The sequence below is a fragment of the Alternaria viburni genome, assembly GCF_023758015.1.
Source record: "Alternaria viburni strain BMP 2772 chromosome Unknown scaffold_36, whole genome shotgun sequence".
Taxonomy (NCBI): Eukaryota; Fungi; Ascomycota; class Dothideomycetes; order Pleosporales; family Pleosporaceae; genus Alternaria; species Alternaria viburni.
Window position 1 is genome coordinate 198,989 of NW_026055805.1, and position 24,048 is coordinate 223,036.

Sequence of the window (24,048 nt, forward strand, 5' to 3'; positions counted from 1 at the left end):
TGTCGCCGCTTTTCCCGACTATCTCCTAGGCGTGTTCCTTGGCCTGTACTCTCTACTGCCTCCGCGACTGCAGTGATAGAAGGAGCCGGATCTAATCGGTAAGTGCAGCCTGCCACCCTTCCAGCTCCTTCACCCTGCTCCCGCTGCCTGACCTCCTGCGCGCACACTCACCGGAACTAACAATTGCTTTTTCTGCGCAGACTATATAAACGACGCCACGGTTCTCTATCATAATTAGAGCTCATACCCTTACTCCCCACCTCCGTTAGCTCAATCGACTACCCCGCTTGATCTATCAGTCATGTCTTTCAACAACAGCTACGGCGACCAATTCCAAGGCCAGCCCCAGGGCGACATGAACAACCAGACCCCGCAGCCCGGCGACATGGGTCAGCCCATGGACGCTTCCGGCAACGGCTTCCCACCCCAGGGCAACATGGGCCCGCCAGGCAGCGCTGGTGGTGACGGCCAAGGCCAGGGTGCGGGCAAGACGACTCTCTGGTGAGTCTGCGGACGCACCCGAGTTGCGAATTGCGCATCTCAGATGGCGATATGCGCGCTCGGGTGGCCTTTTACTAGGTGGGGCACATCGATGCTAACACAACGCAGGATGGGCGAACTCGAGCCCTGGATCGACGAGAACTTCGTGCGCAGCATCTGGTACAACATGGGCGAGACTGTCAACGTCAAGATGATCCGCGACAAGTTCTCCGGGTAAGCACGGAATCCACACAGGAAAAAGTCTCCAGGCTAACTACCGCATAGCAGCAATGCTGGATATTGCTTCGTCGACTTCGCGAGCCCTGATGCTGCGTCCAAGGCCCTTAGCCTCAACGGCCAACTCATCCCCAACTCCAACCGCCCGTTCAAGCTGAACTGGGCCTCTGGCGGTGGTCTTGCTGACAGGAGGCAAGTCTCACCCGGCTATCCACATACGACAGTGATCACTAACGACTCGAACAGCCGCGACGAGCGTGGTCCCGAATTCAGCATCTTCGTCGGAGACTTGGGCCCCGAGGTCACCGAGTTCGTCCTCGTACAACTCTTCCAGAACAAGTACCAGTCCACCAAGTCCGCCAAGATCATGTCCGACCCCATTAGTGGTATGTCGCGCGGCTACGGTTTTGTCCGGTTCGCTAGCGAGGAGGACCAGCAAAAGGCCCTCACTGAGATGCAAGGCGTCTACTGCGGCAACCGCCCTATGCGTATCTCCACTGCCACACCCAAGAACAAGAGCGGTGGTCCCGGAGGTCCCGGCGGAATGGGCGGCATGCCTCAAGGCGGCGGCGGCCCCGGTATGGGCATGTACTCCATGGGCGCTCCTCCCATGGGTGGCTACTACGGTGCACCCCAGCCGATGAACCAGTTTACTGACCCGAACAACACCACCGTCTTCGTCGGCGGTCTGTCCGGCTACGTCACCGAGGACGAGCTCCGCTCTTTCTTCCAGGGCTTTGGCGAGATCACATACGTTAAGATTCCCCCAGGCAAGGGTTGCGGCTTCGTCCAGTTCGTTCAGCGCCACGCTGCCGAGATGGCCATCAACCAGATGCAAGGCTACCCCATCGGTAACTCTCGCGTCCGTCTTAGCTGGGGTAGGTCCCAGAACAACTCCGGTCCAGCCGGCACCCCGTACCGCCCTGCACCACCTCCACCAGTTCCCTTCGGCCCCGGCATGGGTATGCCCCCGCAACACCCCTACGGCGGTGGCGGTGGCTACGGCCCGATGATGAAGGTAAGTCAACAAGACATGCTGCAGTTCTGTGTCTGATGCTAACTCAACTGTAGTAAGCGCATTCTTTCCCTCTGTATTGCTTGCACGGCGCTTCTGTCATGGTTCATCCCGTTGGCTTACTGCAACGATCCCTTTCATGACTCGGCATGACGAATTTCGAGCGATTTGGTCTTTAGTTCTATAACGGGCGGTTCTCCAAAAGTTCTCGACTTCTTCTCACGACACTCATCTTGCTGGAGGGCCATAGAAGGGAGTCTTTGTATAACAGGCCATCTATTCTCCCATTCGGGCTTTCTTTCTAAGCGTGCCACTCATCTTTCTGGGAGCATAGGGATGTAGCTAGTCATGCATGGGCCGGATGCTGCTTTCTCTCGACTTGCCTTTTCTTCACGATTGTGCGCTGCTCCCTGCAGGATTGGCCATCATTTCCAATCACACGATTCTTCTATTTCTGCGTGTTTGGTTGCGTGCTTGCTTGCTGGCTTGGTTGATTCGTCTAACGTTCTGTTCCAAGTGCCTTCTAGTCTTTCCTTTGTTAGTTTGCTGTTTGTTCTATTAGCACGCGCATAGTCTACCACCTCGTTGCCCTCCTTGGACATCTTGCTAACGTCACTGTGTAGCAACTTTCCCGTCCAGGCTGGCCAGCCTTCCCCTTACCCGCCGTCGATGAACGCAAGCCTCGGTGGCCAGCGACCCGGCAGCCAGAACGCCCCTTCGGCCAATCCTGCCGGCCAGAACGGCACTCCAACGTTCAACAACTACCGCTTCACCCCCACCCAGCCCAACGGCCCCAACAGCCCCGGCTTCGGCTCGCCCGACTTTGGCGGTGCCTTCTCGCAGCAATTCCCTCCACCGCAGTAACTGCGCATCGTACGCTCTCGCATTGGTTATACGCATATCAGATACTGTTTTGCCGCTTTAGCAAGGAGTTCTTGGGGCATGAAACTTCATTATCACGACGTGGCTATATTCTTTAACTGGGGAATGAAGGCATAATGCTTTAGCGAGGCGTCTGGCGAACAAGAATTATATGGTATACCCATGCAGCAAGAGAAGGCGTCAAGAGTCTGTTTCATTTCTATCGTGGCGGGAGGTTCGCGTCTTTGCTAGAAGATTGCACTTCTTTTGAGGTTTTGCGTTGAGTTGCTGCGTGCGCTGTGGGTATTTCGGGAGATGTCTATTGAAAGAAACGTCGCAGACTGATGGTTAGTGGGTTCTAGTACAAGGTCGCTGCAAAGGTCCATGGAGGGTACATCACAGACTGACGGACAGTGAGTTTTTAGTAGAAGGACTATCTGAGAGATGCTACATGAGCATGCGGCAGCATGCGTTTTGATCTAGTCATGCCCATTCTATACAATTTACACTTCATCGCATTTGCACGAACCTTTGACGATGTGAGTTGCCTCACGCCATGACGTTGCGCTGTGACAATCGTGCCTTCCTCATCACTGAACCTCGGGCGTACCCTCCGTTACTCAGCCCTCGACTCTCATAAACAATGGTCTTCCTCCTCCTCTCCACAAACAAATCCGGCACAACTGCCAATTGCTTGTTGCTCTTTTGGACCCGAACAGCAGCAATCGCACGCCTGCCATGCGCTACGACGACTGGGACGTGATCCTCTTCCCAAAGGACTCTCACGTACCCATACAGGAGTTCAAGACCGCCTGCTATGTCTCACCTGAGGAATGTGAGTACCCTGCTCTCCCTCACCCACTTGCAGACTTCTTTCACATGACCGTCCGTACTGATAGTATGTAGATGGCCGTCAGCTGCCCACGTTGACTTCATACATCAGCACTCTGCCACCGTCCACACCGTTCCGCATCTCCGTACACTCATGGGCCACCGCATCGAAAGCCTCGGCATTGATTGAGTCCCGACGAAAGGCGAACCAGAAGGTTGTATACACAGTCCAGGTTATCGTCGACGGGGCTAGAGTCTTGTGAGCCACACGCCATGGCTTATGGATATGGGACAACGATGCTGATGAGCATAGTCGTGGCTTCTTCGACATAACGTCGAAATGGCCCCAGGAGATTGGTATGTCACACTCAAGTCAATGCTGCATCACTGTTGGACTGACGATGTGTAGCGCAAGAGAAGAGATCACTCACCATCAATGAGTATCCTTCGAGTCAACGAAAACAATGCCTCGAGTTCCCGCCCTTTCATCAACAGACCCTCATGCAGAACTCATGGAATGCTCACGACCCCCAAGGACGAATAAAGATAATGTTGTCGGAACAATTGATCATGAAGACGACAAGTCCTGGAGAGGTAGATCTTGGCACGACCAACGACATTGTTTGCTTCTCCTTCCAGCATGCTCCGAAAGGTACATCGAAGGAACTTATACCCCTCATATATGGATCCCTAATAAGAAACAGATGTCCTAGAACAGGCGGGCATCTCATGGCCCATCCGAAACCCTCTATACCTTCCCAATGCGCTCGAGCGAGCCACGCACCTGTCACAGATATCCCCGACGAACTCTCGGACACCGAAGGCCCGGCCCTTCCCAGGCGATATCCATATGCAGTCGCCAATCTCACATGCATCGGCATCCGTCTTTGCTAGATCGCAGATTCCCTTACCCAATCGACGCTCTAATGCGCATCTGCCCCCCATCTCACAATTTGCGAAGCCATTGCCAGGTTTCAGAAACAACGGTCGCCCAGGCATATGGGATGACAATCTCAACTCCTTCGTAGATTCTGCCGACGACGTTAGCATGGATACATGGTCAACAAGAAGAACGTCGGGCTCCACCAGCGACATGGCCATGCCTGACTACATGTATGCTTCTTCACATCTGTCACGGAAAAGTCAACCATGGATGCCTGACAGGTCCCAATACGACCAAGGCATGAGTACAGAATGGGAAGATCATCCGCCGAGGAAGGAAAAAGAGAAACAGCTCGTTGTCACCCTTCGAGATGACCAACTAGGGCAGATTATCCAAGCTATGAGTCCACCGAAGCAGAATCGTGAGCTATCGCATGGATCGGGCAATCAACGCCATGAGAATACTGGTCGCCTACCGACTGCTTACAACTACTGTCCCCCAAAGTCAGACATCAATCCACCTATCAACCGCCCGTCGTCGGCGGCCATGGCGCGCAAGCCATCATACTCGGACTTCAATCATGCCCTACGGAACGCATCGAATAAGCAGTCACCAATTAATCAGCGGTTCCACGATGCGATTAATGACAAACAGCCTGCGATGAATCACCCTTCCTTCTCAAACAACAAAGAGAATCGTCCACCTTCGCAATCGCGATTGCCTACTGCGTTTCCAAACGCGAACCGTGTTCCGACGCCGAACCCCTTCGCGCAAAGGCTTCCAACCCATAACTCAGATGTTTCCATGAGAGACCCATCTCCGGCGCGTTCAAGTATGTACAGGTTCAGTCGGAGCGAAGCGCCACCTCCGACCATTGAGCCTGCTAAGTTTGGGTCAGCTCACGGCCCTTCAGCTGTGAATATCAGGAGCCGGAAGGAAGGCCTGGCGTCTGACTCACCGAGGCTGTCTGATCAAACAATGCGCCATGATCAGAGCCTGCTACCATCATTGAACTCAGGTCCTCGGACTGCACATATACCCATCTTTGAGGATAAAGACGAATCCTCGCACAATACCCAGAACAACATCCCTGATGTAGTCGAGATCATCGACGTGGATGCCATCGATCCCCACCTAAACACCAATGCTTCCTTCGAGAGCAACAAGCTGTCTCCATTCAAGCCCTGCCACAAGACTGGAGTGTCGCTTTCAAGCATCGACAGTACTGGTCGTCTAGAGAGGCAACTCTACAGTGCTCTCGGCGAAGAGCTGGGCAGCTTCGAACATCATATTGACACCACAGGCATGGGACCTGAACTCGCACAGGCACTCGGTGGTGCCACAGCACACTCCGATCTCAGCGGCTCCGGCATGCTGAACCCGAACGCTCACGAGTTTGAGCCAACGATCAAGCGGAAGAGGCAGAGTACGTTGGGCGGCGATCGGGAGAGAAGTCCGATGACTAAGAAAGAGAAGGCTGACTTGCGAGCTGGCGACGATCAAGAGGAGGTTGTGGTGTGTATGAGAGGGGATTGATCGTGTTATTGGTATGACATGGCATTGTTTGTCATTGCTTACGAGACCCGTAGCCTCTGTTCTGCAGATGTAGTAAGTCTTTTGGTACCTCTGTTTGTCTTGGGTGAGGAAGGTTGGTATTGCTTGTTGTAAGATTAGCGCGTCTAGACGGTACCCTTCTATAGTAGCCAATGAGTAAAGCGTGTTCACGTCATGTTTCCTTCAAACAATCTAAAACATATAAGGCCACGCCGAGTGACACTAAGAAACGGATGCTTTGCACGTTTAGATGACAAGAACGATTCGATTGAAGGCGACGTAAAAGAGGTAGGGTGGTATCAGGATAACGAGGATGCCCAAACGCCAAATGCAAAACAGAACAGTCCAAAGCCACGGAACGAAGCGTTTACTCCTCCTCACGCTCCGTTGGTATCACCCCAATGCACCAAGCCATCCCCAGGCCTCACCCCCAAACGCCACACCACACACCCCTCAACTCCACACATACTCTCTCTCCCCTCAGCTACTTATACTGCGGCACCCCCTGCGGCGGCGGCCCATAACCCGGTGGTGCACCACCACCCGGCGGACCCTGTCCTCCATACCCATTCATCGGCATAGACGCACCCTCCTGCGGCTTACCCCCATTGGCAAGATGCGCCAGTTCCGGCCGATACTTGATGTCCTGCCAGAAATTGCAGACGTGGCACCCCACTTCCTTGCGTGGCTTGAGGCTGAATGGGATAACGGGGATGAAGCAGAAGGTAAACCATTCCCAGCGCTTCATTACGCGGCCGGTGTTGTTGCCGCAGTTTTGGCATTGGAGCGTCAGGTTTTCGGTGCCGGCGAGGCGGGAGGTGAATGCTAACGGGATTGTTAGTATGGACGTGGATGTGAATGTGGAGGGTGAGGTTGGGTGATGTGGGTGTTTGGAGAGGAAGCGTTGGGATGGGATGAATGCTACGCTGATTGATGGAAAGACGTACTGTGTGTTCCGCAAGTAAAGAAGAAGAACATGATCGCGGGTTATATGCGCGTGTAGCGCAGTACTCGTTGTGATACGTGTGTTTCCCTATTTGGGGGCAGGTTTCTCGTCGCGGTTGGGCCGGTGGAACGATGCGCGTGCGACAAGTGGTACGGATGCTACGCGTTCTGCCGATGGTTGTTGTTCGTATATGCTACTCGTGGATGTAATAGCGCGTGGGATTGAGGTTTAATGGTATTGAGAAGTTTGTCTGGAAAGAAGTAGAATCGTCTGAAATGTGTTGCGATGGGAGGCGCGGGTTTCTGGCCGCTGGTAGAAGGCCATTGGCGCCGAGGAAGCTGCGTCATCATCGATGCGTCTCAGCCACACCTGGCGCTTGGCTTGGGGATCCATCGGGCTAGCGGCATTCCCCGCGGCGCTTATTACATATCCACGTAGCTAGTACGCATCTCAGGCGTGTCGATGCGTTGGTAGATTAATCATTGCATTGCGCAAAGTTCAGAGTGCAGGAGCGGAAGTGTTGAGATGTTGGTGAAGTGAATGTGGCGGAGGAGTTGATCGACGGCTAGCTCTTACCTGAAGAGGATTGCTGCGCCCGCATCGTGATTCGCAGTGGATGTTAGTCACCTGATCAGAATCGCGAAGCACATCACAGATAGCTGATGGGGTTTGAGCATCAACTCTTCATTATGGTATCGAGCGGTAGCCTCTAAAGCCACTCTTGTGGAAAGAGACTCGTTACAGTCATTAAGAGTAAGATAGTACAAGCCCTTCATTATCCCTCGCACGTCAACACCGATGAATCGCAGAGCCCATAGACCTCTGCTGGAAGATAACATCCACACTGTGAGAGCGAGGCAGCGTCTCCCAATCTGGAAAGAGACCTAATGCTGACTCCACGAAGAAGACCTGAGTAGAGAGCATGGATGAGACTTTCAGAGGTCACGGGCGCCTTGGTCCTGTCGCATTCGTCTACTGAGTCTTGAAGAGCAAGATAGCACAGTGTCCGAGGTAGAAGTAGATGAAATGCTTCGTCTCTGCAGTCCAGTCAGTCATCATTGTATGAAAGGTCCTAGTACAACAGTTCAGCTTACCATGCGTGACAAAGCTTCCAAAGTTGCGGCCGACGATGCAGTGCCATGTAGCACCCTTCCGACTGTCGAACTGCGGAGATGTTAGCGCGCGCTTCCAACAGCCCTGAGTGTGGTGATCTTACCTCCTTCTTGATGTACTGGGCAATGTCCTACAAGTTGAGTCAGAACGGTCCCAGAATAGTCTCGGCCTGAGCGGATAGTGAAGTCCCACCTTCTCGATAGTGAACTGCTCCATAGCCGTTTGTGCTACAACATGTCAGCGTATCCGTCGAGGTATGTCGAAAGCAGTTGACGTACCGACTTCAATGGCCTCTTGTTGCATCTCGTCGCTCTGTCACACATGTCAATATGAATCCGGAAGCAGCAGCCTAGGTATCCCGTACCATGTCTGCAGACTTGATTTGAGCTGCATACTGCATTAGCTTGTACTTTGGCAGACGTGTTGACAGGAACAAGGGGTCTTACCATCCTGCTTGTGGGCATCTGACTTGTCGCTGGCCATGGTGTTGATCTGTATGTGTATCAAAGGTTGAGTGATTTGGTGTAGCTTCCTTCAAAGTAGGCGAGCTCTTATAATGCGCGTGGTTGAGTGAGGCTTGTCCAGGGCCTTGTCATGATGTTTGAGCAGGCGCTCGCGGCGGTCTGCGCTCGGGCCTTCCCCGTGAGCCTAATGCGCGCTAGTGGACTGCCGGCCCATGCGTCGTTCACTTTTTTCTTCAGAACGCGACACTGACATCCACTACTCCTCCCACGACACCACAACCCGGGCAGGCAAGCCTTTACAGCATGGAGTCGTCACGCATCTTCGTGAGGAATTTGCCCTCTCACTTCACCGAGGATGACGTGCGGAAACACTTTGCCAAGTTTCCCATCACTGACGTAAAGTTCTTCAACCACCGACGCATCGGCTATGTTGGCTACAAGACGCCCGAAGATGCTGCAAAAGCTGTCAAGTACTTCAACAAGACCTTCATCAAGCTCACCAAGATCTACGCAGAGATTGCGCGACCTGTACGTACTTTGCGACCACGATGGCGACAAGCGGGGCTAACATGCGCAGATCGCCGACAAGGAACTGCCAAAGTCACGGCGGCAGCAGAAACTCGAGAAGAGCGCCCCCATAAGCGACGAGTACCGACCGGAACGGCAAGAGAACGACCTCAAGCGAAAACGAGAGGAAGCCGAGCAGGACCCGAAGCTGAAGGAGTTCTTGGAGGTCTATCAGCCGCCGTCTAAGACCAGCATCTGGGCCAATGGCGATACCCAGCTCAATGAGGCACCTGTCGCAGCCGCTGAAGAGGCTGTACCGGCGATTACTGTACCAGAGGACGAGAGCGACGATGAATATCAAGTCATCTCGAAGAAGCCAAAGATTGCTGAAGAGCCTGCGACCGCGCCACCCTCTGCAGCTCCAGAGCCAACGTCCGCTGAACCAAGCGCAGCTGCGATTCAACCAGAAGCTGTAGAAGGTGGTGACGCGATGGAGGACGTACAAGTAGCGCCAGCCGTCGAACAAGGACCTGTCACGGATGAGGACTGGCTGCGGTCGAGAACAAACAGGGTTTTGGAGCTCGTGGAAGATGATGAAATGCCATCAGCTAGCACGGCTCCTGTCGCTGTAGCACCGAAACCAGCTGCCCAACCACGCGCACCTGCTGAGCCTTCACCGGCCGTTGCCGACGCACAACCAGAGCCACAACCCCCGGCGGAGGAGCAGACCGATACTGCTGCTGCCCCTGACGAGGAGGACAAGATCCGCGAGACTGGTCGACTATACCTCAGAAATCTGCACTATGAGGTGACAGAGGATGAGATTAAGGAACAGTTCTCCAAGCACGGAGCTCTCGAGGAAGTAAGTCATGATACATCTCTTTCTTTACCCGCCCATGCAATGATGAACATCAAGATAGGGACAACTGATGCTTCGGCACCTGAGGTTACCTTGGAAAGTATTTTAGTAGATGTCTTTCTTATCTGATAGCGGCAACCACTCCTTGTTCATAAACGTACACTTGTGCGAATAGTTGCTGACTAGGACAGGTCCATGTGCCGTTGAAGAAGGCGGACGGCAAGGGTAAAGGCTTCGCCTTTGTGCAATACCAGAACCCGAACGATGCGGTGGAAGCTTACCTTGACAACGACAACACCATCTTTCAGGGACGCCTCCTTCACATCATCTCCGCGAAGGCGAAGAAGGATACCAAACTCGACGACTACGAGATCTCGAAGCTGCCTCTCAAGAAGCAGAAGGAGATCAGGAGGAAACAACAGGCAGTCAAGGCCACGTTCAACTGGAACTCGCTCTACCTTAATGCTGATGCAGTCATGTCCACCATCGCAAGTCGCATGGGCATCAGCAAGGGTGAGCTGCTCGACCCCACTTCGTCAGACGCTGCAGTCAGGCAGGCGCATGCCGAGACACACATCATACAAGAGACGAAGTCGTACTTTGCGCAGCATGGCGTCGACCTAGAGGCCTTTCAACGCAGCGCTAAAGGTGACCTTGCTATCCTCGTCAAGAACGTACCCCACACTGTGACGGCCGACGAGCTTCGAAAACTGTTCGAGGAACACGGCAAGGTGACCAAGTTCCTGATGCCACCGACAGGTATGACAGCCATTGTCGAGTTCTCCAACGTCGCGGAAGCAAAGACTGCCTTCATGTCGCTGTCGTATCGGAAGATGAAAGACTCAATTCTGTACCTGGAAAAGGCCCCCAAGGATCTGTTCAAGGAAGGTGTAGCAACCAACTTTGTGCAGACCACGCCGTCCGCCCAGCCTTTGCAGTCCTCACAGCCCGGTGTGAAGCTTTCTGCAACTGACCTGCTCGTGGACGACCCTGAGCCCGAGGCTACAAACACCGCCACTTTGTACGTGCGTAACTTGAACTTCTCCACCACAACTGAGCGTCTCACGGAGGCGTTCAAACCTCTGGCAGGTTTCCGGAGTGCCACCGTCAAGACCAAGACCGACCCCAAGCGAGGCGTGCTGTCCATGGGCTTTGGTTTCGTCGAATTCAACAGTCCAGAGACTGCCACTGCAGCTTTGCGAGCCATGGATGGACACGATCTCGAAGGGCACAAGCTTCTCATCAAAGCTTCCCACAAGGGCGCCGATGCCGCCGAGGAACGCCGCAACGAGGATGCAGCAAAGAAGGCGGCAAGCACGAAGATTCTCATCAAGAACTTGCCGTTCGAAGCCAGCAAAAAGGATGTTCGTGCTCTGTTCACTCCTTACGGTCAGCTTCGATCCGTACGAGTACCGAAGAAGTTCGACGCTTCCTCACGTGGTTTCGGTTTCGCAGAGTTCACCACCAAACGCGATGCTGTCAACGCCATGAACGCATTGAAAAACACACATTTGTTGGGCCGTCGCCTGGTCCTTGCGTTTGCTGAGACGGAGTCTGATGATCCAGAGAAGGAGCTGGAGAAGATGCAACAGAAGGTGGGAGCACAGGCCAACAAGGTCGCCTTGCAACGCCTTACAGAAGGTGGTCGCAAGAAGTTTAACGTTGCAGGCACCGATGATCTAGACGACTGAGCGCAAGAGTATTCCGATAGGAGTTGCGCGCGCGACACCGTCATACCTTGACGCCATCCCTTGCTCCCCGGCCACACAAGCTAGGCCGCCCTTTGCCGCGGTCCGTAGGAAGTAGTAGGGTGCTTTGACCTGCTGCACGACGCTATATCTAGAACACCGTTTTCTAAGCTTCGACAGGGTATATCGCCAGTGGATTGCATCAATGGGCATGGCCACCACACGGCGTTTCAGACTACTCCAAAGGGAGTAAAGAAGCCATGAACGAGACGTTTGTCGATCATGCAGACTTGACGTAGTTTGTTGTTTGCGGACACTGACCTCTATCCTTGCTTTGAGCAGTCCGTGATGGCTCTGTTCGCCTATGGCCAATCAGGTGACTGTCGAACAGATGGCAGTTTGACTCCATGCCCTTGATCACTCTGCTAACCACGCTACATTTACCATTACAACAGCAAAGGTTTCACGAGAGATGTGATCAATGGCCAAAAGTCGAATTGGGACTCTTTGGAGGCCATGATGAAGGCACGACGCACTCCAATCTTAATCTTGTGGTACTGGACTGTCACCCCGATGACTGGCCCCTCTATCAATTTCCGGCTAGCGGAAGTCGTATTGCACCCTACGGTCGGTGCTATGGCCTACGTGCCTATCATGTAGTCCTCCTGCCTAGGGCCCGTCATCTGGACCATACTTTATCAATGCAATCATCTGCAAACCTCGCCGCATACCCAGCTACATTCTCGTCTTCATTCACCACACTCGTTGCTTCAACTGCTCAACATTCATTGCTTTGTACTTCAAGTCTCATCCATACTTATCATCGCTGGTTTCATATTCTGAGGTTTGCATGCCATAGCCGCCATGCAGGTCCAGTCACCCCAGCCCTTGTCCAGGCTGTCGGCGGACATTCCCCTCTTGGAAGGTACTCCGGTCGATGGATCGCCACAACATCGAGACGTCATCCAGGAGCGTTACGCTGCGCAGTCTCACAACACTCATAGCAGTACAGCCTCGCCACAAGTGGGACAAAGAAGCAGTCTCAGCCCCTCCGACAGCTCTCACGCACAGCGGAGCGTCGCCACAGGAAACTATTACACCGGCAATGTACACGCACAACACATCGGATTGGCCGGCTTCGGCGTCGAGAGGTCAGAGAAACAGATCAGATGCGAGCTCGGGCGACTATACAAGCTACTTCAACGGTCAGAGAAGTACCAGACATATCGCGAAAAGCAACCAGCTCTCACACCGGCCGAAGTCGTCGCGAGAGACGCTGCAGAGAGAAAAGAGCAGGAAAAGAGAAAGGCACAGGGACTACAGCAAGAGAAGGACAAGACCGTCTGGCCTGACTTCTTAGAACAAGCCTTCTGGACGGGTAAGTCTTCATTTCCACTACACCGCATCTCGCAGTACCTCTGTCTCACTACCTGCGTTTTTCACCTCTATTCCCCCACCACCTATGATTACGCAGCTTCACGATTCCAGCCCAACATCTGACAAACATCCCACAGCACTCGTACGATGGCCACCAATGGGTCGGAAGAAATACATGCTCGAAGGCACTCAGCGAGGGCGGAATGAGCTGATCCAGGATTCTATTTACAGAGACACCGGTATCAGACGCGATCGCAAACAGGTTTCCAGCCATCTCCAGGTCCTGAAGGACAAGCTCAGAGGTGTTCCTGCTGGTGAGTGCCCGTCTCGTACATCGTGTAACGATCGGCATCAGCCTCTCCTCATTCGACCAGATGATCGGGGCGGCGGTCCCGCATGCGTCGATCCAGTTTCAAGTCATCAGAGCATTCCTATCTTCCAAAGTTCTTCTAGAAGGCAGTGGCGGTGGCTTTGCGGTTGCTATTCCTGGTGTGATTGGGAGGGTTCCGCTAGGGACTACCAAAATGAGACTAACCTGCACGACAGTCCTACTCTACATGGCCACACCAGAGGACGTCTCTAAGCGCCGATCTACGAATACATCCGCTCGATCATCCTATTCGTCACAGCTGCATGGCCGCCAACATGCGCAGCGCACAGAGTCTGTTACCAAATCCGATTCCAGTACCTCCTCGCCGCACGTTTTGCCGCATTGTAGCGGCCCACAATCCGACCTCGCCCTGGGTTCCGGCCTGGATTCTGATGCGCTGTCTTCTTCATTCGCAGTCACGGGCTTCAAGATCCTCCTTGAGGGTGATCATCAGCCTATGCACTGTTTAGCTCACTCACAGTCGCATGGCAGGCTCGATAGCTCGGATGTTGTAGATCTTGCCTCTTGGCGCCATCAATACCGCGAGTTTGACTTCCTCCGATCCGAGACCGAGGAATGGATGGAGAACGGTCGGAAAGTGTTGGTCGGTACCGCATCTACTGCCTTGATGACAGATGTGCCGCCAGATGCCGACCTAACCATCATCTTCGATCTTCACTCGCATTCCGATTTGTCAAGATACGACTATGTCGAATGCATGACGCGATTTTACAATAGCGGCGAGAACGCAATCGACCCGCAATTTGACCGCACGAGGCATGACCGGGAAGAAACGCGATCCACTTGCGAGTATCGGCGAGACCCCAAAGGCTCTCAAGGTGTCTTATGCGTGCAGTTTACGACGCAGACATGGGCGAGGCATGTGAGGGAGAACCAGAATCTGACGCACAGGAGCGAGGAAATTGTCAAAGAACCGCTTCAACACCTGGCAGCAATACAATACATATATGGTGTTGTTGCTAACACAGGCGAGGTCCGATGCCTCACTACAGTTCTTTGGAGGTTCCAACAGACGAGTGAATCTGCAGTTGTTGGCAACATTGAGTGGCGTTCCGTGAAGTTCGCTGATCATCGATCAGCTGCAGGAGAAAGACGTTGTTATGAGGCGATATCCAAGACTGAGGATTCGGAAGACACGGAAGATGGTCACAACCGTACTCCGGCCATACAAACCTCTACACATACAGTTGCGACGCCTTATTACCAAACTACACAACTACCACTGGACTTGGCACAGACACATATAAGCCACCACTCATACGACACTGAGTCTCACCATGCGTACTTGCCACAACCTCTCTCCGTTGATGTTCTCGAGCCAATGCAACCCGATTCGGACCACCTCGACACCTCGGTGGCCACCACTACCGCTGAGTTCTCTGGCGAAAGCTTTGCACTATCACGTACTTCAGGCATGGCATCGCCGAACACACAAGGCAATGACTTCAACTTCAACGGCGGGTACGTGGGAACCAGAGGCAACTTCGAATCTGGCAACCCCCAGGTATATGGAGGCTTCCTCAGCCAAAGCACTGGACATGAGGGATTGCATACGCTTGCTGGACTGGAGCACGATGAACTCGCAACCATGGGGCTTGCTGTCGGCGAACATGGTCAGCTGATTCCAGTGGATGCAAACAATGATCTGCACTATTCCACCAATGCAGCTTGCTATTCAGCCAAACCCAACTGGCAGCACGCACATCTCGTTTCACACCTCGAGAATGCAGCAGAGCAGTATCGCCCTTACCTGAACCATGATGGCCATGCTCAGGTAGCACCAAATCCCGGCACTGTCCATGGCCACGACCCATATCAACAAGTCGGTCAAAGACAGGATTCAGTGGCGGGTATTTTCCCCAGCGTGAATCACACTTTTTGGGGTTTGCACGGGCTCCAAAGCCCATTTCAAGACGACATGGGCAGTGGTGCCGTTAATGGGACAGAACACTTGGAAGAGCAAACACACGGTCCAGACTACGGTGTGCCGGGTCTAGTTGAGAGAGACCAAGCAGGAAGAGGTTATTAGACCTCGATCGGCTCCCTTGAGGTCGCTTACGATGAAATGACTTTATGTTGGTTACATATGTATCATGTAGATTAAGATTAGCTAGATTATCGAAAGAGTATAGAGGTCTCACGATGGCCAAATTTGATACCTATCTCGTACGACATGTCTCGACACACTGATCGCAAAACGCTCGTCTCCTGCACGCACAACAGCCCTTAGCTATTCCGATCCCTTTGACGCCGCGAAGATACATGAAACATGGTCGACCCACTGACGCATGCATCTGACAGACACACCCGAGCCGCTCAAAACTACACGCTAGCAACGGCAATGGCGTCAGACTCCCGGCACAGGCATTAAACGGTCGATAGGGCGTTCCTTACACTGCACAGCCGATCAACCTGCATACAAACCTAAAATAGACAAGATATGCACATGTAAAAGCTTTGATCTTCGGGGTAGGAGCCCAACAAACGCTACACCCGATCCCGCATAACGATCTGTAAGGACATTGTGGCATGTAATGTAGGCGGACTCCATGGAATAAACTACGTAATTGCCAACGGCCGCGGCCACACCCGCAAGGGAAGCGGTGCGCCTCGGGTACCCTGGATGTTCAGTCCATGGGCATGTGCATGATCCCTTTGCTGGACTCAGCCACGATAACAGATGTTGTTTAACTAATGCAATCGCTACACCGCATGTGCGCACCGGCGTCATTACAGCCCAAGGTCCTGCAAGACGCCCAAGCCGCGTCGAGTGGACAAACGCGCTGGCGCGCGGTCACGCCTGCTTGCCCGCATTGAGCGGGGCAAACAGCGAGAAGGCTCCACTTTCAAGCGACGACAACAGCAAGCGCTCGGCACGCTACTCGTTCGTGGACTTTGCTATGGATACGGCGGGCGAGGATTTGAAGAGATATTTGATTGTTCCGACACTTTCTTCTTCTTCTGCTGCTTCATTACTTCCGTCTTCAAGTCTGGTTGCTGGTAGTGAGGAAAAACAGATCTCTGTGAGGAGCAGCGAGGATACGAAATACGAGCAAACAGCCTCCACAACTAACAAGGCTGAGAAGAGAAAGATGGAAGTCGATACACACGCTCCTCTACCCAATTCCTTCGGAGGTGCGCATGCAGAAGCTATGGATCCGAGTACGCCACTTGACGGCGTTATAAGCATGGACGATTTCATGATCCAGAACAAGCACGTACATGAAGCCCAAAAACTCGTCAAGGAAACCAAACAACCCGCACTTCCCCCCTCAAAGAAGCCCAAAACACCCAACCAGAAACCCAACCCTCTTGTCCCTGTAGCAGTCGGCGCCCGCTCCTCCCGGCACACAATCCTCCTCCACGAAAAATACCAAGCCCTCGGCATCCCGCAACCACTCTTCACCTACGGAGGCGGCAGTGAGACCGGATGGACAGTATCTGTGAGCTTTCCTGGCCTGGATGATGCGGAGGAGCTGCAGGGCTTGAAGTTCGAGGAAGAGAGGAAGTTCAATAGTAAGCAAGAAGCCAAAGAGGCTATGAGTCAGAAGGCGTTGGGTGTGTTGGAGGAGTTGGAGAAGCTGGGGAGGGTCAAGAAGGGTGGGAAGGGGAAAAAGAAGAAGGGGGGTAGTGAGGGGGAGGGGAAGGTTGTGGAGAAGGGGAAGGAGGAAAAGGAGAGGGGACCTGGTGAGAATTATGTTGGGAAGTTGCTTGGTATGTTTTATTCTTCCCTTCTCGTTCATGTGCTATCGTAAGGCACACATCTCCATCGTTGAGATGCACAGATCTTCTCATTCAGCTAACAAACATCAGAGTTTCAGCGCGCAACCGATTCCCCCCAACCCACATACACCGACTACCAATCCGGCCAACGCTTCTCCTGCATCATCACCATCGACGGCGAAGACCAATCCTTCGGCTCCATCTCTAACCTCTTCTCCTCGAAAAAAGCCGCACGTCAAGACGCCGCCCGCCACGCCGTCGAGCATTTCAAAAGCCTAGGTACCTGGCCCACCGATGACACCGCCGTCGGCGGCATCCGCAAGAGAAAGAAAGCCTCCCCCACCGACCCAGACACCGTCTCAATATCACCACTACCAGACAACTCCAGTTCCCCCTCCACACCCCCCATCCAAGCAACCACACCCACCCCCGCCCCTCCAGGCACGCCCTCCTACGCCTCCCGCGTCGCGACCCTCGCCGTCACGCTCGCCCTGCCGACTCCAGAATGGAACTACACGCCCCACCCCTCCGATCCCACGTTCCACAGCGTATGCTGTTTCTTTAAAGGCGCGGGACAGCACGAGGGACCGATTGGTGAAGTGAGGAATATTTACGGCAGGAAGAAGGCGAAGGAGGAGTGTGCAAGGTTGACGTTGGAGTATTTGCAAGAGGTGAAGGAGGAGAGGTTGAGGTATGGGATTAGTGTTATGAGGGGGGTGCTAGGCGAGGAAGGTGTTGAAGGTGTTGTTGGGGCGGGTTTGGGTAGGGTTGGATTGGGTCAGGGCGAGGGAGTGGAGGCGGGTGGGGAGGAGATGGTTAGGGATGTGGGGGGTAAGGTGAGGTTGGGGATGGGGCTTGATGGTGTGGATGAGAGGATGGGGGATATGGATGTGGATGTGGGGGAGAGTAGTGAGGATGAGGTGTTTGCTGATGCTATGGAGGGCTAAGGGTTGGTGTCCACTTTGGAGGCGTCGGACTTGGATAGAAGATGGCTTGTGCAGGAGCTATGGGGCGGTGTTCACCGAGTTCGGATAGAGATGGATCGGACAGAACCTTGTATATTGGCGCAGAACAACTCTGGGTTTGACTGTAGCATAGTCCTCTGATGAATACCCATACAACATATCAAAGCCCTCGTCCTCCCCCACTTTCACCCAACACATCTACCTCACCATCTCCGCACACATATTGAAGGGGAAAGCAATCGAACACCCAAGTAAAATGACCAGTAATATTCGCGCATCTCCACGATACACATGTCTAAACTCCATTCCTACCTCCCGCAGAAGGCATGAAGTAGACAGGGAGACTAGTTGTACAGTTTACCCAGTCCCGCTAACATTTGAGATACACTGGATGGGAGGCTCACTAAGCCCACCTCGACACTCTTCGCGTAGAAAAAAGCAGAATATCCATTCGCACCATGCGCCGTGATAAAGAGACCCAGCGACGACAACGACAGGAGGTATAGATGTACAGGTACAGACGACCATTGCGACCGTAAAGCCCAAGGACTCAACCACAGAATCAGAAACCAGGAAGTCGGTCGCTCTTCTAAGACGAAGCAACCTCGCTCTTCCTCTTACTCCGATCGCGCTTCTTCTCCTTACCAGCCTTATCCGCCTTCTCCTTCTCCTGCGCCGCCGCCGCGTTCTCTTTATCGCCTTCCATCTCCGTGTTGCGCGTGCTACGACCGGATTTGGCCTTCTTCTTCGCGGCGCCCGTCTCCTCGGGGGGAGTGGGTTCGTCGTGGGAAGATGCAGGGGCAGGAGCGATGGGTTGGGGCGCGGATTTCTCCTTCTTCTTCTTGTCTTTCTTTGCGGGGGTTTCGGCGACGGCGGGGGCGGTGGAGGTAGTGGCTTGGGGTGCGGAGCGCGAGGTAGGAAGCGGGACGGGCGTGGACGCTGTGGCGGGCGCGATGGAGACGGGGATTGAGTTGCCGTTTACAGCGGGCGTGGTCTTCTGGCGCTTGCGTGGTGTCTTCGCGGGGGGAGAGGGGGCTTTGGCGGGCGCTTCGTCTTCGTCTTCCGAGGAGGCGTCGCTGTCTGCGGCGCCGGCTTCGACTTCGGCTTCGATTTCTGGTTCGCCTTCCTCGGATGCGTCGTCTTCTTCGATTTCGGCGTCCTTGATGCCCTTCTGCTTGACGTATTCGGCCATTTGCACTTTCCACTCTTCCATGGAGTTGCGGTAGGATGCTTTCCATTCCTGTGAATGGGTTAGTGAGACGTCGATTGTTGGGTTTTGTGATCGTGTGCTTACCTCCTTCTCCGCGTCGGAAAGCTCAGCCCAGCGCCTGTTGACCTCGGTCTGGACGGCGGCTGGAGCAAGTGTGCCACCGGGAGCGAGCGCTGCCTCCAAGTCCGCCTTCACGATGGGACGCGCGTGTTGGTGGTAGAGGAAAGCAGCAGTGAGGGGCTTCTTGGGCGCATTGGGGTCTTTCTCCTTCTTCTCGCGCTTGCGCTTCTTGCTCTTGACGCCGTCAATTGCTTTCTCAGCAGGCGCGCCAACGTCTCCGGCTACGCTGTCCATGAGCTTTTGGCCACTCTCTACAACATTCGCGGCGGTCTTGATGGTGCTTGTGATAGCATCGTTCTCGGTTGAGACGTCGTCTTTTTCGATGCCAAGGACTGATGCGCAGTGCTTGTTGTAGTGGTCCATGAGGACGGTGATCTGGTGTTGTACGTTGACGAGACCATTCTGGAGGCTGTGAAGAGAGCCCAGAACCTGCGCGTAATTGTAAGTTTTTGCTTTGAAACCACGATGTATCGGGTCGCGTAGATTACGCGATCCATGTTACACAGACTTATCCATATGGCGACGTGATGGTGGCGCGATAATGCGCGCTGACCGCGTGGTGTTCCGACGCGACGACAGAGCTATGCGCGCGTGTCGCAATTGCGATTGCAGAGTGCAAAAAGGGAATTGGGTACGTACGTGGTCTCTGGTCCTATTGAATTCTGCAACAGAGATCAGCAATTCGCCGGTGGCGGGCGTCTTCTTCTTGGGGACCATGTTGGGCGGCGTGGTATGGGCAGAGGGTGAAGACGCGTTGACGGGCGGGAGGTTGAAGAGGGAGGGCGCGGGAAGGGCGGAGGAGCGCTGAAATTTCGGGGGGTCGGGGGCATAGCTCCCTTAAGTGACAGCCCAAACACAAGCGAACGTGCCCTGGTTTTTGGGCAGTCACCAGCCCATTCGGGGGGGCACCAGTAAATTAATGCCCCCAAAATTCAGATCTAGGCTTACTTTTCGCGCGTGCAGCCTGTACAAAAGGCGCGTTTTCAAGATGCATCCAGACAAACTGCACGCAAAAGTTATGCGCAGTCTCTTTTAAGCGTCTACTGCCTTTCAGACGCCATTCTCTACTATCAGCGCGCATTCTATCTCTGTTGCGCAATGCATATCTCTGTTGCAGCGTGTTGTGCAACTTGGGTGGCGTAGGCCGCCTATTAGAGCGAGGGCGCCCATCCGCTGGGCAGAGTGCGCCTGGCAAGTGCCCCCCAAGCCGCCCGTGATAAGGCCTCGCTTTGGTGCCACCTCCCCATCTTTGCCTGTGTTTCAGGCGCCGTTTGGCATTGCCTGCCACCACCACGCAACATGTCAATTTGAGTTTTCAAGACGCCACAACTTTGCGCATGATGCACCATGATGGGATTTCACACAATCTTGCTCTCTTCTGCAGTTATATTTGATATCATTGCTCTATCTACTCCTTGAATCGACCACCTTCGCTGACGTCAGGGTATACGTCAAATCGCCTCTGTCCATACAGTGGAACTCCCTTCCTTGTCTCCTCGATCTTGCCCGCCTCCAGTTCGCGGATGAGTACACCCTCCTTCTCGTCTAGCTGCTCTAGCACTACCGCATTGGGGTCAACGACCATGCTGTGTCCCCACGCGTTGTATTCGGCCTCCATATCTCTTGCCGGACTACAAAGTCCAACGTAGACCTGGTTGTCCGTCGCCCTAGCCCTCGCCAACAACTCCCAATGTAACGCGCCGGTCGTGAGATTGAATGCGCCAGGGTATAATAGCAGGAACGCGCCTTTCCTCGCCGCGATCATGGCGAGCTCGGGGAACCGTATGTCGTAGCAGATGGCTATCGCAATCTTTCCGTATTCGGGGAGGTCGACTAGTGTGATCTTATTGCCTGGCGACAGCACCTCGCTCTCCTTGAACTTGATCTTCCCTGGGATGTCGATGTCGAACAAGTGCACCTTGCGATGAGTGGCAAGTAGCTCTCCACTAGGCGCAAATGTCAAACTTGTGTTGTACAGCTTCTTCGTATCCTTATCATCTCTCTCCGGTATGCTTCCTCCAACAAGGTATACGCCCGCCTCTTTCGCCAATTTGCTCAGTGCGTGGAACGTCTGCGATTGCGATTCCGATGGCGGAGATGGGAGGAGTGTCTCGGCGTACTTGTCGAAGTACTTTGTTCCGTAGGGCGAATTGAAGCATTCGGGCAGGACTACGAGTTTTGCGCCGGCTTTTGAGGCATCGAGCACCTTTTGGCGCGCTGAAGTGAGGTTCGCGGTCTTATCGGCGCCTGAGGCGAGTTGGATGAGCGCGAGCTTTAGGGACTTTTTGAGGAGGGACGCCATGGTTCGTGCTTGTGTGAGGAATTGGTGAGACTACAAGGGAAATAATCCGGGGAAACTCGAAGCTGAAGTATATACAATGCGATGTTGGAGGTCTGGTTGGAGTGTTGGAGTAGAGTTGGGGTGGGGGTTAGCTCCAGATGTCCGCACGATGACATCGCTCGGACTTGCCGCCCCGATCATGGCGGGGTGTGCCTGCCGACGCGTTGGACGCGTTCCTTCACTCCTCCACCACACCACACCACACGCCGATATCGTTTACTTCAGAAACATTGCGCAAGCGCGTCACTAGTCGTCACTCAAAGACACTGAAAGTAAGAGATCACACTCTACAGTTGTCTTACACCGCGTTTGTTCACAGAAGACGACATTCCATTGCTTGATACCACCGCTCTGACAGTACCCATCGTTCCTTCCGACTCTCCACCATGGATGTCCACAATGGAACAATGAAATTTACTGAGTGTAGGTAATCGTCCAGCAAATGCCATCTTAACAACCACACGCTACCACCATAACATATTGGTGTCGAAGGAACTCTTGATAGGAAAGATCCCCAGATAGAAACCCCTCATGCGATCCATTAACAACATCAAGTTCGCAGCCTCCTGGTGATCCAGGACGTATGAACCAATCCGCTCCCGTACACTATAAGGCAAACCCATCAGATGTGGCGCTGGCGATCGCATTGTGGCGCGAAGCTTGCCTGTCTTCTTCCCAGGGTGCAGCAGGAGGTATTGTCGCGTGTCCTGATGACTACCGCTTTGTCCAAGCACAATGTACGCAAAACCCTTTGGCTTGTCCTCCGGAGTCAACGTTCTTGGCGCAGTCATCACAGCAACAACCTGTCGGGAGTACCTTTCGAAGGCGACGGTATCTGCGCGAAGGTATTCGAGTGTTGTGTTCGCGGCCTCGATGTCAAAGTGTGACTGGCTGTGGCCATCTTCAGACCACGCGTTCGAGCTAACGAATTCGAAGTGACATTTCGCGGCTGAGGGTGACCACATCGCCTTTACGAGTGGAGTAATGTTGGTACTCTGGTGCCATAAGTTATGCATGAGGCAGGTGCCCTTGCGACATCCATTGGCGACATCAATTTTCACCTGTCGGACATACTGCATCTGGGAACCTAGACACCAGTTCGCAGCCGACTGGATCTGTCTGAGATCTTTTGTAGCCGACTGAAGGCGCTTATAATCTGGTACACAGTCGGTCGGTGCCTTGCCAAAGACGAAAGTGTTGTTGCTGTACAAGACACTCGCGGCCTCGTCGTAGATCTGGCGACAGCTGAACAGCAAGTTGATACCGCCGCGGATACTGGTGAACGCATCCGACTTGACTGGTGCGCATGAAATTGGTATGTCCTCTTCGTCGTGGGTATACTCGCTCATCACTTTTTCTTGGTCCTCGGAATACTCGAACCGAATGCTTGCGTGGTGCTCAAAGAGATGGACGTATATCATAGTGCGGATCTCACCTGGTAGTTCGAGAATTGAGCCGCCGCTGTGGGCTTTGCTGGCTTTCGTACGCGGGATATCGATGAATCGGGATGGCATCTTGAATGGTTGAGCGTGAGTTGGGGACTGCGCAAGGCCGGAACTGGTGGGTCTGGTGTTGATATACACAGGGAGAGAAGGACAATGTGGCAGCCTGGTTGACCAAACACATGTAGTGCACTGACCCGAGGGGAGCTTCGATACGTTCCCGACTAGCTCTCGAACGTTACGACTTTGAGCTCACATCGCCACTACGGAATCTGCCTGGTGCACAGACATTCAAAAGGTCTCCGTTCATTGCTTCTGTATATGAACCGGCTTTTCGATCTCAAGCACTTACCGCACTTTCAGCACTCAACTCTCTTACTCGAGCCAACAACATGGCGCCGAACAACACGCCGATGCCGATCGCAAAAGGCAACTCTACGAAAGCCAACCCGGATATTCTTTCCTTCCTCGATCTACCAGCCGAAATCCGAAACCAGATATATGGAATCCTCTTCACGAAAGGTGCCGTAGACAGTCAGGCGCATCAACTGCACGACTGTAATTTCAGGCGTTGGTACCCGCCGCCCGCCGCAGAGTTGGCATCTTCGACGAGTATAAGACTAAAGAATACGGACGAGGATCACGTATCCTTTGTAAAAGATGGTTGCCATATCGAAGGTATACAAAGCACACGTGCACAATTCCTCGCAGGGAAGCCATTACTCTCAACATGTCGACAGGTCTATCACGAAGCCGTCACCACGTTTCTGAAGAGTAACACCTGGACCGTCGCATTGAAACGTTATACATCTAGATCCCAGCTTGTCACACTTTTACAAGACGCAGCAATCTTCCTGAGCGGACTTGGTTCTCAATCCGGATTGCTAAAAAAATTGGAAATCGACATGGTGGGAACATGTTCTCCTACGTGTCAAGACCTTCATATTTCTCGTGATATCCAGGACCCATACCTCGCGATAGCCACTAGCATTAGGTTCAAAGACTTAGTGAAAGAGCTCCACAAGCCTTCCAACAACGCTA

General features: G+C 53.6%; 10 protein-coding genes across 10 annotated transcripts; 5 read left to right on the forward strand and 5 right to left on the reverse strand.

Annotated features, from left to right (window-relative positions):
* Positions 1 to 301: 301 nt before the first annotated feature.
* Positions 302 to 2,596, forward strand: J4E79_011073 (uncharacterized protein; the record flags this gene model as incomplete). Its single annotated transcript, XM_049359904.1, has 5 exons — positions 302 to 501; positions 610 to 714; positions 769 to 909; positions 964 to 1,735; positions 2,372 to 2,596. 5 exons carry the CDS (start codon positions 302 to 304, stop codon positions 2,594 to 2,596), a joined length of 1,443 nt encoding a protein of 480 aa, XP_049205680.1.
* A 735-nt stretch (positions 2,597 to 3,331) lies between these two features.
* On the forward strand, positions 3,332 to 5,843 carry J4E79_011074 (uncharacterized protein; the record flags this gene model as incomplete). Its single annotated transcript, XM_049359905.1, has 6 exons — positions 3,332 to 3,428; positions 3,500 to 3,683; positions 3,738 to 3,781; positions 3,834 to 4,076; positions 4,129 to 4,537; positions 4,589 to 5,843. The coding sequence occupies 6 exons, from the start codon at positions 3,332 to 3,334 to the stop codon at positions 5,841 to 5,843; spliced, it is 2,232 nt and encodes a 743-aa protein (XP_049205681.1).
* Positions 5,844 to 6,345: 502 nt separating this feature from the next.
* Positions 6,346 to 6,839, reverse strand: J4E79_011075 (uncharacterized protein; the record flags this gene model as incomplete). Its single annotated transcript, XM_049359906.1, has 2 exons — positions 6,346 to 6,686; positions 6,809 to 6,839. The coding sequence occupies 2 exons, from the start codon at positions 6,837 to 6,839 to the stop codon at positions 6,346 to 6,348; spliced, it is 372 nt and encodes a 123-aa protein (XP_049205682.1).
* Positions 6,840 to 7,779: 940 nt separating this feature from the next.
* Positions 7,780 to 8,403, reverse strand: J4E79_011076 (uncharacterized protein; the record flags this gene model as incomplete). The annotated part of the gene is made up of 7 exons (XM_049359907.1): positions 7,780 to 7,844; positions 7,902 to 7,971; positions 8,024 to 8,050; positions 8,113 to 8,147; positions 8,199 to 8,232; positions 8,285 to 8,307; positions 8,367 to 8,403. The coding sequence occupies 7 exons, from the start codon at positions 8,401 to 8,403 to the stop codon at positions 7,780 to 7,782; spliced, it is 291 nt and encodes a 96-aa protein (XP_049205683.1).
* A 284-nt stretch (positions 8,404 to 8,687) lies between these two features.
* J4E79_011077 (uncharacterized protein) lies at positions 8,688 to 11,441 on the forward strand (the record flags this gene model as incomplete). The annotated part of the gene is made up of 3 exons (XM_049359908.1): positions 8,688 to 8,912; positions 8,962 to 9,753; positions 9,942 to 11,441. 3 exons carry the CDS (start codon positions 8,688 to 8,690, stop codon positions 11,439 to 11,441), a joined length of 2,517 nt encoding a protein of 838 aa, XP_049205684.1.
* An 861-nt stretch (positions 11,442 to 12,302) lies between these two features.
* On the forward strand, positions 12,303 to 15,235 carry J4E79_011078 (uncharacterized protein; the record flags this gene model as incomplete). The annotated part of the gene is made up of 3 exons (XM_049359909.1): positions 12,303 to 12,816; positions 12,953 to 13,129; positions 13,362 to 15,235. 3 exons carry the CDS (start codon positions 12,303 to 12,305, stop codon positions 15,233 to 15,235), a joined length of 2,565 nt encoding a protein of 854 aa, XP_049205685.1.
* Positions 15,236 to 16,358: 1,123 nt separating this feature from the next.
* On the forward strand, positions 16,359 to 17,876 carry J4E79_011079 (uncharacterized protein; the record flags this gene model as incomplete). The annotated part of the gene is made up of 2 exons (XM_049359910.1): positions 16,359 to 16,920; positions 17,020 to 17,876. The coding sequence occupies 2 exons, from the start codon at positions 16,359 to 16,361 to the stop codon at positions 17,874 to 17,876; spliced, it is 1,419 nt and encodes a 472-aa protein (XP_049205686.1).
* A 607-nt stretch (positions 17,877 to 18,483) lies between these two features.
* On the reverse strand, positions 18,484 to 19,941 carry J4E79_011080 (uncharacterized protein; the record flags this gene model as incomplete). The annotated part of the gene is made up of 3 exons (XM_049359911.1): positions 18,484 to 19,134; positions 19,189 to 19,653; positions 19,864 to 19,941. 3 exons carry the CDS (start codon positions 19,939 to 19,941, stop codon positions 18,484 to 18,486), a joined length of 1,194 nt encoding a protein of 397 aa, XP_049205687.1.
* Positions 19,942 to 20,632: 691 nt separating this feature from the next.
* On the reverse strand, positions 20,633 to 21,526 carry J4E79_011081 (uncharacterized protein; the record flags this gene model as incomplete). Its single annotated transcript, XM_049359912.1, has 1 exon — positions 20,633 to 21,526. One exon carries the CDS (start codon positions 21,524 to 21,526, stop codon positions 20,633 to 20,635), a length of 894 nt encoding a protein of 297 aa, XP_049205688.1.
* A 503-nt stretch (positions 21,527 to 22,029) lies between these two features.
* J4E79_011082 (uncharacterized protein) lies at positions 22,030 to 23,079 on the reverse strand (the record flags this gene model as incomplete). Its single annotated transcript, XM_049359913.1, has 1 exon — positions 22,030 to 23,079. One exon carries the CDS (start codon positions 23,077 to 23,079, stop codon positions 22,030 to 22,032), a length of 1,050 nt encoding a protein of 349 aa, XP_049205689.1.
* Positions 23,080 to 24,048: the final 969 nt, after the last annotated feature.